The sequence below is a fragment of the Protomyctophum parallelum genome, assembly GCF_964188405.1.
Source record: "Protomyctophum parallelum genome assembly, chromosome: 10".
Taxonomy (NCBI): domain Eukaryota; kingdom Metazoa; phylum Chordata; class Actinopteri; order Myctophiformes; family Myctophidae; genus Protomyctophum; species Protomyctophum parallelum.
The window spans coordinates 32,724,798-32,739,677 of NC_139704.1; the positions used below are offsets into that span (position 1 = coordinate 32,724,798).

A 14,880-nucleotide genomic window follows, 5' to 3' on the forward strand; every position below is an offset into this window, starting at 1 on the left:
ACCTGGCAATAAACACTTTTTCTTAAGTCTTAATTAATATCCGTCCATCGATCTTCAACCACTTATCCGGAACCGGGTTGTGGGGGTAACAGTTCCAACAGAGATTTCCAGTGTGCCTCTCCTGAGCAACATTCATCCACTTCCCCCTTGGGGATCCCCAGGCAGAATTCTCAGGCCAGTGCGGAGATGTAATCCTTCCATCTGCTCTTTGGTCTGCCAGGGGGTCTGCATAGAGGACCTCCCTCTAGGGAGACGCTTGGGAGGCATCCATAGATGCCTGAACCGGGTGCATGTGTTTGGTCGGCGTCCAACGTACTAACAGTCCGACACCCTATACCACTAATTAACCTCACAGGGAAGCCACTGGTGGTCTTTATGTCACATATGACGGGGGGGAGCCTCGGGTGACTCTTAACCGGCCACATATGTCGGGGGGAGCCACAGGTGAGTCTTAACCAGCCACGCATTGTGTAAGACTGTTGCATGTCGGACAGTCGGACTGTTAGTACGTCGGACCTACGTATGCGCCCTGCCTGAACCACCCGCTCCTTTCCAAGAGTAAGAGCAACGGTTCTACTCCAAGTATCTCTCGGGTGACTGAGCTTCTCACCCTATCTCTAAGGTAGATGCTGGCCACCTGTCAGAGAAAACCCATTTGGGCCACGTGTACATTATTATTCTTTATTCTTTCTTTTATTCTAACCTTATCCTTTCGGTCATGACCCAGAGTAGGAAGGAACATTAGCTCGGTTTAGATTAGATCATGTCATTCTTTTTCAGCATGGCTCTGCAGGAGTCTAGTCATCTCTTATTGTGTTTGTATCTCTTTGTGTGTCCCGGAGATAATCTCTAAAACCGCTGGACCAATTAGTGCCACATTGGATGGGTCAGAATAATCAAATATTTAAAAAATCGTAGGATAACATTTGAGTGAGGCACGCTCTTATCATACATCATCTACGTCATCTCATTCCAGCCAATCACAATTTGCGTCTTCACTTTTCTGTATGGAAACCGATATGGAAATTCTTGGCCGATACCAATACCGACGTTTAAAATAACAATTTAGCCGATACTGATACCGATATATGTCTATTTAGTTTTTGTTGTTTTTTACTTCCCCCTTCTACAAGCTCACTTCTGCTATTTCGACAAAGAGGATTGGAGTAATAGCAGACCAATTGCATCTATGAACTGTTTAATCGGCAAACACAATTTGATCCAATATGACCCCATGGTTCATCTCTCTTAGCTAAGGGGTTCTAATAGCCTGAACACGTTGAAGACTCCTGCCTTGTACTTTTTCAAATGTTTTAACTTCTTACACATTGGAACCATGCCATAGATCCCGAGATCTGTATTATTATTTTTAACCTTAGAAGAAGAATTTGCCACAACTAATTGTTGTTTCTTAATGTCCATAGCGAAGATAACTGTACCCCAGAGTTTTTGACCCAAGGCTTCAATTGAATTATGCAACAGTGATCGCATTTTATTGGAAGGGCTGCCAAATTACTTAACTTTCAGATGACTTATAGATAATATAATATAGATTATTACTACCACAAAGAGACTAGACTATAGAGCCTTGTCAGTGAAATTAAATTGTTACCTTCATTGGATGTTCAATGTCCTCGATGGTTTCCGGGAGCCGTGCATTAAGTGTTTCTGGCAGGAGCAAGGACACCAGGCCACATGTAATGGCCACTGAGCAGATAATGATCTCTGGAAGAGGTTTCCATACATTGTGCAAAAGAAGAATGAATGGTGCTATTGAGACACCTAGACGACCAATGAAGCTGGTATAGCCCACACCATTTTGCCTAGTTTAAGAGGAGAAAGCAATTAGTAGCCTGTATCATTTGATATTTAAAGATAATAATAATAATGTTAATGATATAATAGTATGGATTTTCTCATGTAGCCGATCCATGGAAGAATGTATATATGCTAGGGCATTCACTTCTAGTCATTTTTACTAGTTGACTAGTTGCCTAGTTTACTAGTCGACTAGTTGTTTAACCACCTACCTAAAAAAATATTTTTTTGGAAATAAATATTTGTATATTTACAAACTGTGTACATTGGTGACTATAAGTATAATCTACCTGATCTTGAGGCCTACAAAATCGTACCAGCAAGTACCAGCAAGTACCAGCAAGATCGACTAGTGGATTTAGTTGCTTAATGCCCTAATATATGCACATCCCTTGGTTGAGGTGCTGGGTTGGAAATTATAAAGAGAAATAATAAACCTGCACACTAATTACAGTAATTTATGTAATAACGTTTCGAGCCAAGGCTCTGCATCAACCCGATTCGGTGATGTTTTGACCAAAATGCTATAATAATTTACTTTAGAGCAGACAAGCGTGAGTGCTGATCCATGGAAACCCGGCATCATCAAGCACCTATCCGACTTCTTTCAAATGTAGTCTCGGTCAGTCATTGACGTGCACAGTAATTTGACTGACCTTACAACGGTAGGGTAAAGCTCTGTTGTGTAGAGGTAAACGGTTGTGAACGCAGCTTCTGACAGGCCTTTTCCAAGTATGGCCACAACGATACGCACAAGCCGCACATCTGCATAGAACCGACCAACATGACAAATTACATCATCAAAACATTCTGATTGAATGTATTAATACTGCAGGCCAGGATAGTTTGGGTTTGGTCAGCCTCAACTCTGTCACAGTATGAAATGAGTTATTTAGCGAAAGGCCGATGCACACCTCAAAACTCAAAAGGCTAGTGACAGGTACGTAGGGCAATAGAGCATAGGCTACATTAAAAAGGGGATCTTTGAAAAACAAAGAAAAGGTCCCGCAGACACTTGGCAAAATAGACCTTCATCAGCACAGACAATGTCTGATGAAGGTCTAATAATCGACCGAAACCTCAACCTAATAAACAGCAACATTTTGGCAAGTGTCTGACATTGTGTGTGACCTTTCCTTTGTTTTTCAAAGATACCCTTTTTACAGTATGAAATGAGAACACTTACACACAAAACTATACCTAAACGTTTGTCTCAGTGTTTTGTTAAACAACTATAACATATACGTATAATCTTTATACAACCTTTAGGAATCAAGATGTTTATAAGAATGCAGGTTCCGCATAGTAAAAGAGTGCCAGCCTGGCACTTTCTCCGTCCAATGATATTGAGACAGAAATAGACCGTAAGTTTGGCAGGCACTTCAATGGCGGCGTAGATGAAGTGGGTGAGGTAGATGTTCAGACCAAGTCCAGTGAGGTTCAGGCTGATTCCGTAGTATGTTGATGCTACTCCATACCTGCAAAGTAAGGCATCTGTTATGAACGCCAAACCTTTTGTTGTTTTTGTTTTGTCAATCCATTGAAACCAGGAATAAGCATCGTGCAATTTCAGATTTATAATATATCGTCTCTGTCTCGTGTATCTGCTACTTTTGATGCTATTTTGTCGTCAAGTAAGGCGTTAATTTATGAAAAAAAAAAAACGGAGATAGGAGCTTCCTGATGATATACAGTATGGCAACAGTTTATCAGAAAACTGTATTTCCTTTCGAAACAAGAGTCACAGGGTGCCATACAATAGCAAATTACATAAATAGATGAAGAAATGTATAAATAAAAATTATGTATAGTAAAATAGAAAGGTAAAAACTGAACTGAATATTATGATACAATATAAAGAAATTAAAGATGCAGTAAGTCATATTATAAATAAGTGTTAAATATGTCAGTAACAGTGTCTCCCTGTCTCACTGTAGCTCTTTAAGTAGGCCTCCACAGAAAATACATTTTCAGGTCAGGATAAAACATTCATCCAATCAGGAGAGCGTACTCATACAGGAGGAAACCGTGTATCCTGTGTGTTTATCTGATACACGATGAAGAAGTGGCAGTTATGACACGAAGAAGTGAGCAGACAAAATTGGTACTGGGACACAATGCAATTTAAGCAAATGAACGTACTCTCTCCTATCGGCTGAAATTGACAAAATGACATTTCTGTTTATTAAATAGCTCTTTAATTTTAACAAACCTCCTCATAGTGGTAGAACGGGACCCCTAATGTCCAATACAGGGACATAAAGCTACAGGTAATTGACCACATGCTGATAAATCATGACACTATGTAATGCTATGCTTACTACTTGCCCCCCAGTATTGCTGCTTGCACCTATATTGGAACTTGCAGTAATTCATTATAATAAAGGGATACCCTACACAGGCTGGGACGGCACTAGTGAGCAGGGAGTGTTGGGTGGGAGGAGTACAGAGGCTCAGACTGGGCTGTATTTTGCGTGTCTTAAGTAACAGGTCATATTACCTAACTTGAGTAAACTAAAGACCTGGAACAATGTCATTTGGCTATTCTGAGTGGCCAAAGAGCATTGATCACACCTCCAGGCATGGGCGGAGCTTGGGGGGGTTCAGGGGGTGCACTGCACCCCCTGAAAAAAAAAAGAAAAAAAAAAGGTTTTTTTTTTTTTTTTTTTTTTTAACTTTAATACCTTCTGGCTTCTGACTGTAGTTTGTAATCATCTCTCTTATCATGATATGATGACTCGCTGTATGGCTGTAGTGCATGTGTGTGAGCTGCTGTACTACCTAAATAACTCATTTTTAGGGGTTAGGGCATTGTAAAAACGCTAAAATAATAAAATAAAGGTTAAAAAAATCGTGGTGTCGTTGGCCAAGCAGTCGCACCCCCCAGCGTCAACTTCAAGCTCCGCCTATGCCTCCAGGTCTTTAGTTTACTCAAGTTAGGTAATAAGACCTGGTACTTAAGACACGCAAAAATACAGCCATCTATGTCCCCGGTGGGGGCTCCTTACTGACAGGTGAGTCAGTAGGATACAAATACAACAGCAGCAGTGACAACACTCAAATATGTGTGGGGAGGAATAACAACTAAATTGGGTAGAAAAAAGGGTAAAAGGAATAAAGCGATACTCACCAAACGATGCCAGTCAGCAGACACAATGATCTCATCTTTGGGGTCTTAATTAGGTCAAGGTATGTGTACGTCCTGTCACAGTTTTTAAAGGTCTCTGTATTGCAAAGGGTCTGAAAAAACAAGTTAGTTCTGTGCTTTTACAGTAAACTTTTGCAAAATACACAATTCAAACTAGTCCTGTGGAAAGTATACAAATAAATAAATAGCTGGATCTACAGAATTGGGACTGACTAATCCAATGCATTAGTGAAACTTAATTGATAAAAAAAACCAAGTTTAACTACAGTATACTATACTACATTGTAATTATAATAGTTTTTACCAACAAAATACATTACAGGATTAAAAAGAAACAACAACAAAGTAGTCCCAGACAAACAAAGTTTGTTGTTATCCCCTACACTGCATGAAAGCTCCTGACTAGTAAACTTTGAAATGAACACATAGTCGGAATGGTGGTGCGTCGGAATGCCACTCTGTCCCTGTTTATTGTTTCCTGAGTGAGACCTGACTGACGGTCTAGTGAGTCTTCCTCAGGTCCAAGACAATAATATGCATTACAAAATAGAATAAACATTAAACACGGTCCACAAACCATCAAACTTGCCTGCATCCTATATTGTGTGTAGGTAGAGTGTATCTATGGTATACGGTTATTATAACATATCTATCAACTAATCAGATTGTGTGATTTGACCAGCCCATTTTATAATGGGAGATACGGGTATAGCTGCAATGAGCTAAGTACTGTAAGCAGTCTCAATATTTAAACACTGGCAATGTCAAACACTATAAAATACTTACAGTATACATATGTACACCTGACCAGCCAAGTGTGTTATAGTATTTATAGCCTGGAAGATGAACTCCCTAAGAAGAATCAAACTCTTGTTGATACGGTATAGACAAATCCAAGGAGGGGTGCCCTCGCCTGGCTTTGGCCATACTGATAACATGGATTCACTCACGCTTCCTCGAGGCGTGATGTAATGTGTCTGGCCAAAGCCATGCTAGGGGTGCCCTGGGCGAAGCCATTATTGCGGTGTACCATTAAGCACAGTTCTACACCGCAGCACTGCTAGCTACGCCTGGCTGGCCTACAGGGCACTGCTCCATGGATTCGGACTCTATACTGACTGCAGGGAATCTGGAGGCCTGTTTCAAGACCAAATGAGGCCCCCATATACCCATGACATTATTTTGTTGATACAGCCGTACTGATACAAATAGTTTGACTGTTCAATATCACACGCAGCCATTACTCTCGACAATTAGCAACAACATCACCTCTCCTCATCCTGTCGTCCCTTCACAAATTAAAGTGTCTCCCCTTTACCTCACAATGCTGCACATTTTACCACGGCTATTTACATAAAATAGGTGTAACTTAACATTGTGGGAGAGAGCAAGGCAGTGAGTGAGCGAGATAGAGAGGGCCAAGTGTGGCGGGGGTTGACTGACGCCTGACGTTCATGCAGTTGGAGCTTGGAGGCCCCCCTGAGGGTGGAGGCCAGTTTCAATTGAAACTGGTGAAACATAGCGAAGGCCTCCTATGACTGACTGATATACTCATATACTGAGAAATGTCTTGTCTGTTTGGAACTTACCTCTAATTTATCTCTGGACAGCCTTTCTCTCTTGTTGATTTGTGCACATCTATTCAGGTAAAAATGTGCCTTGTCCACTTGACCATTGGCTAAAAGCCATCTTGCAGATTCTGGAATCCACCTGCAATTATTAAAGATATGTATGCATATTGCATTGACAAACTAATGACATCCCAATGTATTTTGTAGCTTGGCTATCAAATCTGATCCAGAATTATATAGTCACCCAATATGGAAGACAATTTACGGCACTTATGCAATGTCAGTTTAGTTTTTCTTGCAATTTTGTTCCTTGTGAAGGTGAGACGAAAGTTTAAGGAAAACTCCCCACATAGGCTAAGTATGATTAGTATTAAAGTCAAAGTTGCGAGGGAATAATTGTAATTCAGGCCTTTTAAATATTATTCAGCGGTGGAAATGGGCTTCCATACCCAATGAAGGTTTGTCTCTTGAGAAACAATTATATAGATTTATTGACACATAATATGGAAATACAAAAGGCGCTTACCACCAAGTCAAAACAGCAACACACATGGGCGCGGTGACAGTGATAATGAGCATCCGCCAGTCATTCACTAGATAGGCATAGCCTGCCAACAGCATGTTGCCGACTGACCAGCCCAAGCTGCCAATCACACCAATGAATGATCTATGATCAACGTCAACCCACTCGACGCCTGGATGGAGGTTAAGGTTAAAGCATATAACATATAATAATAAATGTACATTTTCCTTTAGGTATATACGTGGCTACTTAAAGGGATATTTCACTTTCAAGCATGTTTAAAGATGGAGTGCCACAATTTGTTTCCACCCTAAAACATGATCATCAGGTATATTATAATATGAGGAAGAACAAAAAAATGACAGTATCTGTTAAAAGCATGCTTTTATATGGACACGCCCACCATTTCATTAAGTATGCCTGGTTTGCCTGGTGGGTGGTGATGGGTGGTGATCCACCTGAACTGAAGCCGCACCCACAGCTGTAGTTGTATGATAAAGGGGGAGGGGTTAGGGCAGAGGCTGATAGTGTGATGTCACAAAATTACTGTTTATTTCATTGGCCCATTTGACTGTCAAAGGGTTCAGCCTCCAGGAAGAAACCCTAAATACAAAGTGAATACACCATTGCACATACAGTACTCCAGGGTGTCTAATGAAGTACTGTCACCTCATAGACACATGAAAAACTGGAAAAATACAAAAATTGTGGCACTCCATCTTTAAGATCATTGTAGCATCTACGCAGGCTTTTGTGTGCACCCCAGACAGTTATCAAGTTGTTTGATTCTTTTTTTTTGTGATCAAGTTTTTTATTTTATTTTTTGTTAAAAGAAAGAAAGTTGTTTGATTCAGATATTTGACATTCATTTAATCAGACATGCATGCCCCCTTCCTATACGAACCATAATTGTAACTTAAAACCCCCTTTTATTTTATTCATTGAAAACACACGCCCGTGGTTCTGCTGACTGATATTGTCCTAATGCATGAGGGGGTGATTTTTTCACTTATTTTCTTTATATTTTCTATATACTTTTTGGGAAATTAAATTTAAATATATAAATAAATTTTAATAAATAAATTTATAATTTAATAATTTTTTTTAAACATATTTAGCAGTGCTGGACTGGTGACTTATAGGCCTAGCTAAATAAAACTTCTACAAGTACAATAGTTACATTCTTTGTACCTGACTGAACCCAATGAAAATAATGACTAACATGTACTGCCAACACACAACACTGTCACCCCCTCATAGGATTTGAGGAGTATTTGACTAAGACAATATACCAAGTCATGTAACCTCCCTTTAAAAACCCATTCTGGGCGGGAACCCCTTTTGGTGTTTTAACTAAGCATTATGTTATAATACTTTAGCTATTCAAAAATAGCAGATCTACAAGCTCATAGCGCACCACCGAGTGGCGCGCTACGAGCTTGTAGGTCTGCTATTTTTGAAAAATCGTGAAAATGCGGCACAAATATTTGAATATAGGCCTATATTCTTATTGTTTTTTATTTCGACGTCAGGTCTAAATGGGTTAACGCCTTATACAGCATGCAAATGCATTTCAGGCATCTATTATTTGCTTTTTTCTGTGTCACTTTGGGATGCCTATATATTTGCAGTTTGCACCAATGAAAACAGAAATATAGCCTATCAAATCTAAATGAAATTAGTAACAATGAATATTTTTTGAGGAAAAGTCTCTGACTATGACTTCCTGTGTAACAATATAGGTGCCAGAATTTGTGAAGACCAAGATGGTCTTATCACTTATCAAACACTTCTGAATACATCATAAAATGTTTGATGGTGTTGCTACTATACTTACAGAGAACAACGGAGATTATGGCCATTCCTGAATTTCCAAATCCAGTGAAGAATCGCATAACCGCAAACAGGATGAATGAGTTTGCGAAAGCACTGCAGAAGCCAAATACAATGACCATAAGGTAAGCCACCAAAAGACAGCTTTTCCTCCCAAACCTGTAAAAGAGTGTGATGAATTAAAGATGGCAAAGGTTCATGAAATGCTTATAAATGTTATCTTAAAGATGGAGTGCCACAATTTTTGTATTTTTCCAGTTTTTCATGTGTCTATGAGGTGACAGTACTTCATTAGACACCCTGGAGTCATTTTAATGTCCAATGGTGTAATAACTTTGTATTTAGGGTTTCTTTCTGGAGGCTGAACCCTTGACAGTCAAACGGGCCAATGATATAAACACTGATAGTGTGACGTATTAGCCTACTATTGCACACGCACACGCACCTCCCCCTCATATATATATTTTTAAATACGACAACCTCTGTGGGCGGAGCTGCCTGCCACATACACACGTGTGAACTGAACGGCGGAGCCCCTCTGTGCCTAACTGTGTGGCAGATTTGCAAACAGTCATTTCACCCATTACCGGCACACAGGCACACACTACCAGTTAACAGCAGAGCAGACTGTTTTTCGTTAGATTGGAAGCAAGTAAATGTTCACGTCGGGTCCTCAGGATTAATCAAGGAAACCACAACAAACCAGCCTTATAGCCTCTGCTGTAGTTGCTCTTGCTGTTCAGGTTGTTTCTTTTATAATCTATAATTATTTTATAAACTATGATTTAATTGGATGATGAGATTGTGACAATAGGGTCAATATAATTGGAGGAAATAAAAAAATGATGAAAAAAATCAGAAAAAACAGATCTGATATGGTATGGATAATGGATGTGTGGATTATAGGCCTATATATGGATGGTGGCAGTATAAGTGCATAATGGTGCTTATCCGATATGTCAGAAATATGGGAAGTGTTCACTTCTAACATTCACAAAAACATGAGTTTGTTACATTACAGACACCAATTTGTCAATTTGTAAACAAAAGGGCAGAGCCATGGGCTGTCCTTTTATAAGGAGGGGGAGGGACTAGGACAAGTGGGTGGTCTTAAAGGAGGAGGCGGAGGGACTGGATTAGGTGGATGGTGCTAAGGTTAAACTCACGCATACCTAATGAACTGGTGGGTGTGTCCACATAAAACCATCATTTTAACAAATAGCCTACTGTACACTTTTTTGAAAAAATTATACCTCCTTATATAACAATAACACCTGGTGATCATGTTTAAGGGTGGAAAAAAATCACGGCACTCCATCTTATAAACACATTTTTATCCCACGATTTTGTAACCCAGTTTTCTTTTCACCCAGTGCCAATTATCTAATGTAATCCTGGGCGCTACACTTCCTCTGCCAACCTGGGGGGGCACAGGGCACTCCATCTTAACCACTTAAAGGGGAATACCACAAATCATCAACATTGAACTATGTCATTGATATAACTTATATAACTGGAAATAAAATTTAAAAAAGTCCCCCGTCCCCCTTTCTGTTTAGCCTAGAACAGGAGGTGTAGAACTTGGTTGGGTTGATTGGAGTCGTGTGATCAGTGAACATCACGGTCTGTGTTTCTGCAGGCCAAAGAATACACTAGACCTCCAGTTCTATAGGCTAAACGGAAGAGAGGGACTTTCTTCCACTACGTCAGTGAGCATCTTGAAGGTACCCAAGGACCCACCCACCTCAGACATCAGCAACATTATGAAAATCACATAATTAGCCTATACAATTGTTTGGGTGAAATTCACCCAACGTTATTCTAGCCTTATATACTACTGTATTAAGTACAGTAAATGTACTTAATAGTTACTGTTCACCACGCCAATTGTTTGACAGAATCTGTAAGAGATATGTACCTATCACAGATGAAGCCGAAAGCTATTGCTCCAACCATCACTCCAAAGAAGAAAATTGTGCCTGTGGCTTCAGCCATGCCTTTTCGATCACACACAAGGTCCCACTTTAAAAGAAAAGCAACACACAAATAATTGGTTTATCCTCACACAACCAAAACAGGCACTGCACATCCCCCGACACACATGCCAAGATTGTAGTTAGTTGGTCAGACAGTCCTCGAGTTATGCCCAGGACAGACACACTGACAGACAGACACAGTCTCTGTAATTTATAGATGGATGATCACTACGGCTTGCTGCAAATTGTTGCAGAGAGAACACACTTTCTAACAATATATATTATATATATTATATTATTTTAGTAGTAATAATACTACTAGTAGCGGAATGTATTTTAAGCTCATACTCATTCTTAAAGGGCCATTTCACCGCTGGAAGAAATTGCAATCACTCAATTTTAATAGTATTTGTAGTAGATGATACAGTAGCACAATTAGAAATGTGCACTCGGTGGCCAGAACAATATTGAAGTCTGTGTTTGACTCTGGTTTTACTGGAGGATTGAATTCCTACAATGACCATAATGCTTGGGTGCACTTGTGGAGGGGAGACCCTAGACCTAAAAAGGTAGACGCCCCCCTCTGCTCTGGGGCGTGTGTTTCTCGAGAGGAAGCAAGCTTTCCCGAGATTCCTTGCGAAGCATATAGGTGAAGCATGAACGGAAGCTTTGCCAAGCTTCAGCGTGTGTCACAGAAGGGGATGTTGGGTAGGCCAATGAGAGGCAATGTAAACGTTTGTTTTCTCATGCCAATAAAGCTCTGTTGGACTGACTGATAAGTCCCGGAAAAGACGTGCTGTGATTGGCCAGTATAGTCACTTGAGTGACAGGGACGCAGCAGTGTGCCTTCCACACTTCTGCTGGACTTCCTCCTTACACCGGAGACACATACGGTATATGGCTCCAATTACAGCAGCCACTGAGCATCTATTTTTATCTATGTCTATGGGGGAGTCTATGGAGGGGTCTATGGGGGAGTCTATGGGGGAGACACCCGTCCTTCCTGGACAACATCTCAGTCCAGGACGGAAGTGAGACCACGTTTCAACATCATTAAAATAAGATCTGGTTGCAAAAGGGGTGGAGTGGACAATAATAACGAAGCTGTCCATATTGTAAAATAAACGTACTGTAAACTATTTCAAAGCATAGAAGGCGTTTCTTTAAGACTATGGAAACGTTTATTTAAAATGCAAACTCAAGTTGCATCATTGATTGGTGGAGGATCATTCTGAACATAATGTTAAGAATCAGATGATGGCATTGATTTAACACTGCTATGCTTATTGCAAATTTTAAGTAACTCATATTTACCTCAGTGGCAAGAGTAGATTTGAAGGTTGTGTTATCATAAAGCCATCCACTCTGACAAGGGACCACGGATGCATTGGTGCCATCCAAAGCATGGGACAGGAGATGCAACTGTGGCTCTGGGAACATCTCACAGGAGTCCGGACTCCCATCTTCCCGTAGGGGAATGCCAATAGTCATTCTCTGCTCCTGACTTAGATTCCCGAAGTGTCCCCCATCACCCAGGACACTGCGGGTGTCACAGTGGTGAGATGGCACTGCTGCGATGAAGTTGTTCAGCAGGAAGTGACAGGGCAGAACTACCCGAGGGATGCACTGCAGTGCAATGAGCAGGAACTGAAAACGGCCAAAGCCATCTATCTCTTCGAGAATGTTGTCAAACTTCATCTTCAGACTTAGTGTGGAGGCTGTGCATTACATTATACACCATCATTACATTTGACCATAAAAACATGCCAGCGGTGAATCATGTGGATGAATTACAATACAAATTAATTACAGTATGGGTATTGAGAATATTGAGTAAAATTACTCACCTTTCAAGTACTTGAGTGATATTTAAACTGGATGAAAATCCCTGAGATGATGTGTACACTGTACAGTAGACACAATGTCATGTGTACTATCGCAGCGAGACAGGATTGTCAGTGCAACAGAGTTAGGGTAGCACTGGCACTGGCTTTTAAAGTAACTTCACCTTTGTACACTGATTAGTCTAGACCCTCTCTTCTGTAACCGACTGCCAGTCCACCATTAACAAATGGATAACTATTACCTTCTTCAAGTTAAATGAGTACCAGACAGACATACTGTACACCTTGTTGGTCCCGGGGTACCAAACTAGAACAGTGTCGCCATTTCAACACAAAAAGATGTAAAGTCTGGAACCCTATCAGTGAACGAGACAAGTGTACAGTACACCATACAATAAAATATCTGCTAGCTTTTAAGATTAAGAATGTTGGCTTCCTCCTTGCTAATGCCTAATTTAGCCTAGGTGTGGCAAGGTTACCTGGCTAGGAAACATTTCCTCATTTCCAACATAGGCTATTGATAGAAAAGGCACAGCAGAGTGATGCAGTTTGTCCCACAGCCAGGTGGTCATTCAAATGGGTCCCAGATTAACTATGGGTCATCGTTGTTGGGCTCCCGACCCCGGCTAGTTAGTTAAATAAAACTGCATCTTCAACTAGAATTGTACAAGACACAACAGTACGAACAATAACAATATACTCGCTTTAATGTCTCAATTATAGATTTACAGTATTTAACTTTAAAAACACTATGTGTGCATTATGTCTGAAGCAGCTTAAACTAAGTTTTCAAATGCAGCTTCATGGTAAGTTTGATTAGTTTGGTATGTTACACTATGTGTAAATCAATAATATTCTGTCTGACTCTGATAGCTTACTAGGTGCCATTCAGCACCATGGACAGCGTAAGGGTCAGAAAGCAGAATAAGGACAAATATGTTTGAGGGGAATTTCTCAATTCAGTTGAAGTGATGCCTGTTGTATAGTTGACACAAATTAAACCTTTATTGACAAGCAACATTTAGATTTTCCTTCCAATCTGGGAGCTACCTCTGTGTCTCATTAGTTGTTAAATATACATGGATAAATCTTATTTAATTAAACATTTTAATGAGAATTTGAAGGTTTTCAGAACAGCTAGGTTATGTTTTAGGAGGCATTTATTTTAGGATAAACGTGAACATAAGCTACTGCATGTTATGTCATGTGACTTAAAACCCATTTTGGCCTGACCTCGAAATTAAAAACAAATCTTCTAAATCCTCCAGTTTTCTGAAATAAATATTTTCACGATTTTTCAAAAATAGCAGAAGCTAGTGGCGCGCTATGATGAGCTTGTAGATCTGCTATTTTTCAATAGCTAAATTATAACATAATGTTTAAAACACCAAAAGGGGTTCCCGCCCAAAATGGGTTATAATATGGTAGCCTATTTACCTTAGGATGAACTCAAATTCACTGAGAGATTTGAACAGTTACACATCCTTTAGAATTAGTTAATCTATCATCACTTAAGGTTGTCCTCAGATAACTCTTAACGTCTTTCAACATATAGAGAAAAACCTCCCAGATAACCTAACTTGTTTCAACAGAGGAAAAAAAACTCCCATTTGATGTATTACAGCCATCTGAAATAACTAACATCTCTGAGAATGCTACAATATATTCAGTTTTGGAAAACATCTTGTCCTTCAAACATTTGATGTTTGATAGAATATTTATGTTCCAATTATGTTCCAATCCTTTATATTAAACACAACAGACATTGATTTGATATTGAGAAAATAAGTAGATCTTCCAGTGTGTATTCTGTACATGAGTCCATGGTAAGAAGAGTGGTGGTGGTGGTGGACTGACATGGTGAAAGTGTTTTCATGTTCATATCAGTGTTGTTTTTGGCAGCAACTTTTGATTTGAATTTTAGTCGTAGTCTCTTGAAAAGTTTTCATTTAGTTTTAGTCACATTTTAGTCACCTGGAATGTTTTACTGTTAGTCTAATTGGAGTCGACTAAATATCATAAGATTAGTCGACTAAATCTAGTTGATTTAGTCGACTAAAATGTATTTTGGCGGGCTGTGATGCCGTCGTAATGACGGATTTTACACTTGCTGAAAATAGCTTATCTACAAGCTCACAACGCGTCGCAGTGCGACGCCTTGTGAGCT

The 14,880-nt window shown here is 39.9% G+C and overlaps 1 protein-coding gene across 1 annotated transcript; it reads right to left on the reverse strand.

The window, feature by feature from the left end:
• Window positions 1-22: 22 nt before the first annotated feature.
• Window positions 23-12,570, reverse strand: LOC310865796 (solute carrier family 22 member 7-like; the record flags this gene model as incomplete). The annotated part of the gene is made up of 8 exons (XM_083775005.1): window positions 12,184-12,570; window positions 10,812-10,915; window positions 4,949-5,020; window positions 3,079-3,296; window positions 2,475-2,583; window positions 1,613-1,823; window positions 611-637; window positions 23-244 (listed from the first exon to the last, which is right to left on the reverse strand). Exons 1-8 carry the CDS (start codon window positions 12,565-12,567, stop codon window positions 23-25), a joined length of 1,347 nt encoding a protein of 448 aa, XP_083631131.1. The 5' UTR covers window positions 12,568-12,570.
• Between the last annotated feature and the right edge of the window lie 2,310 nt (window positions 12,571-14,880).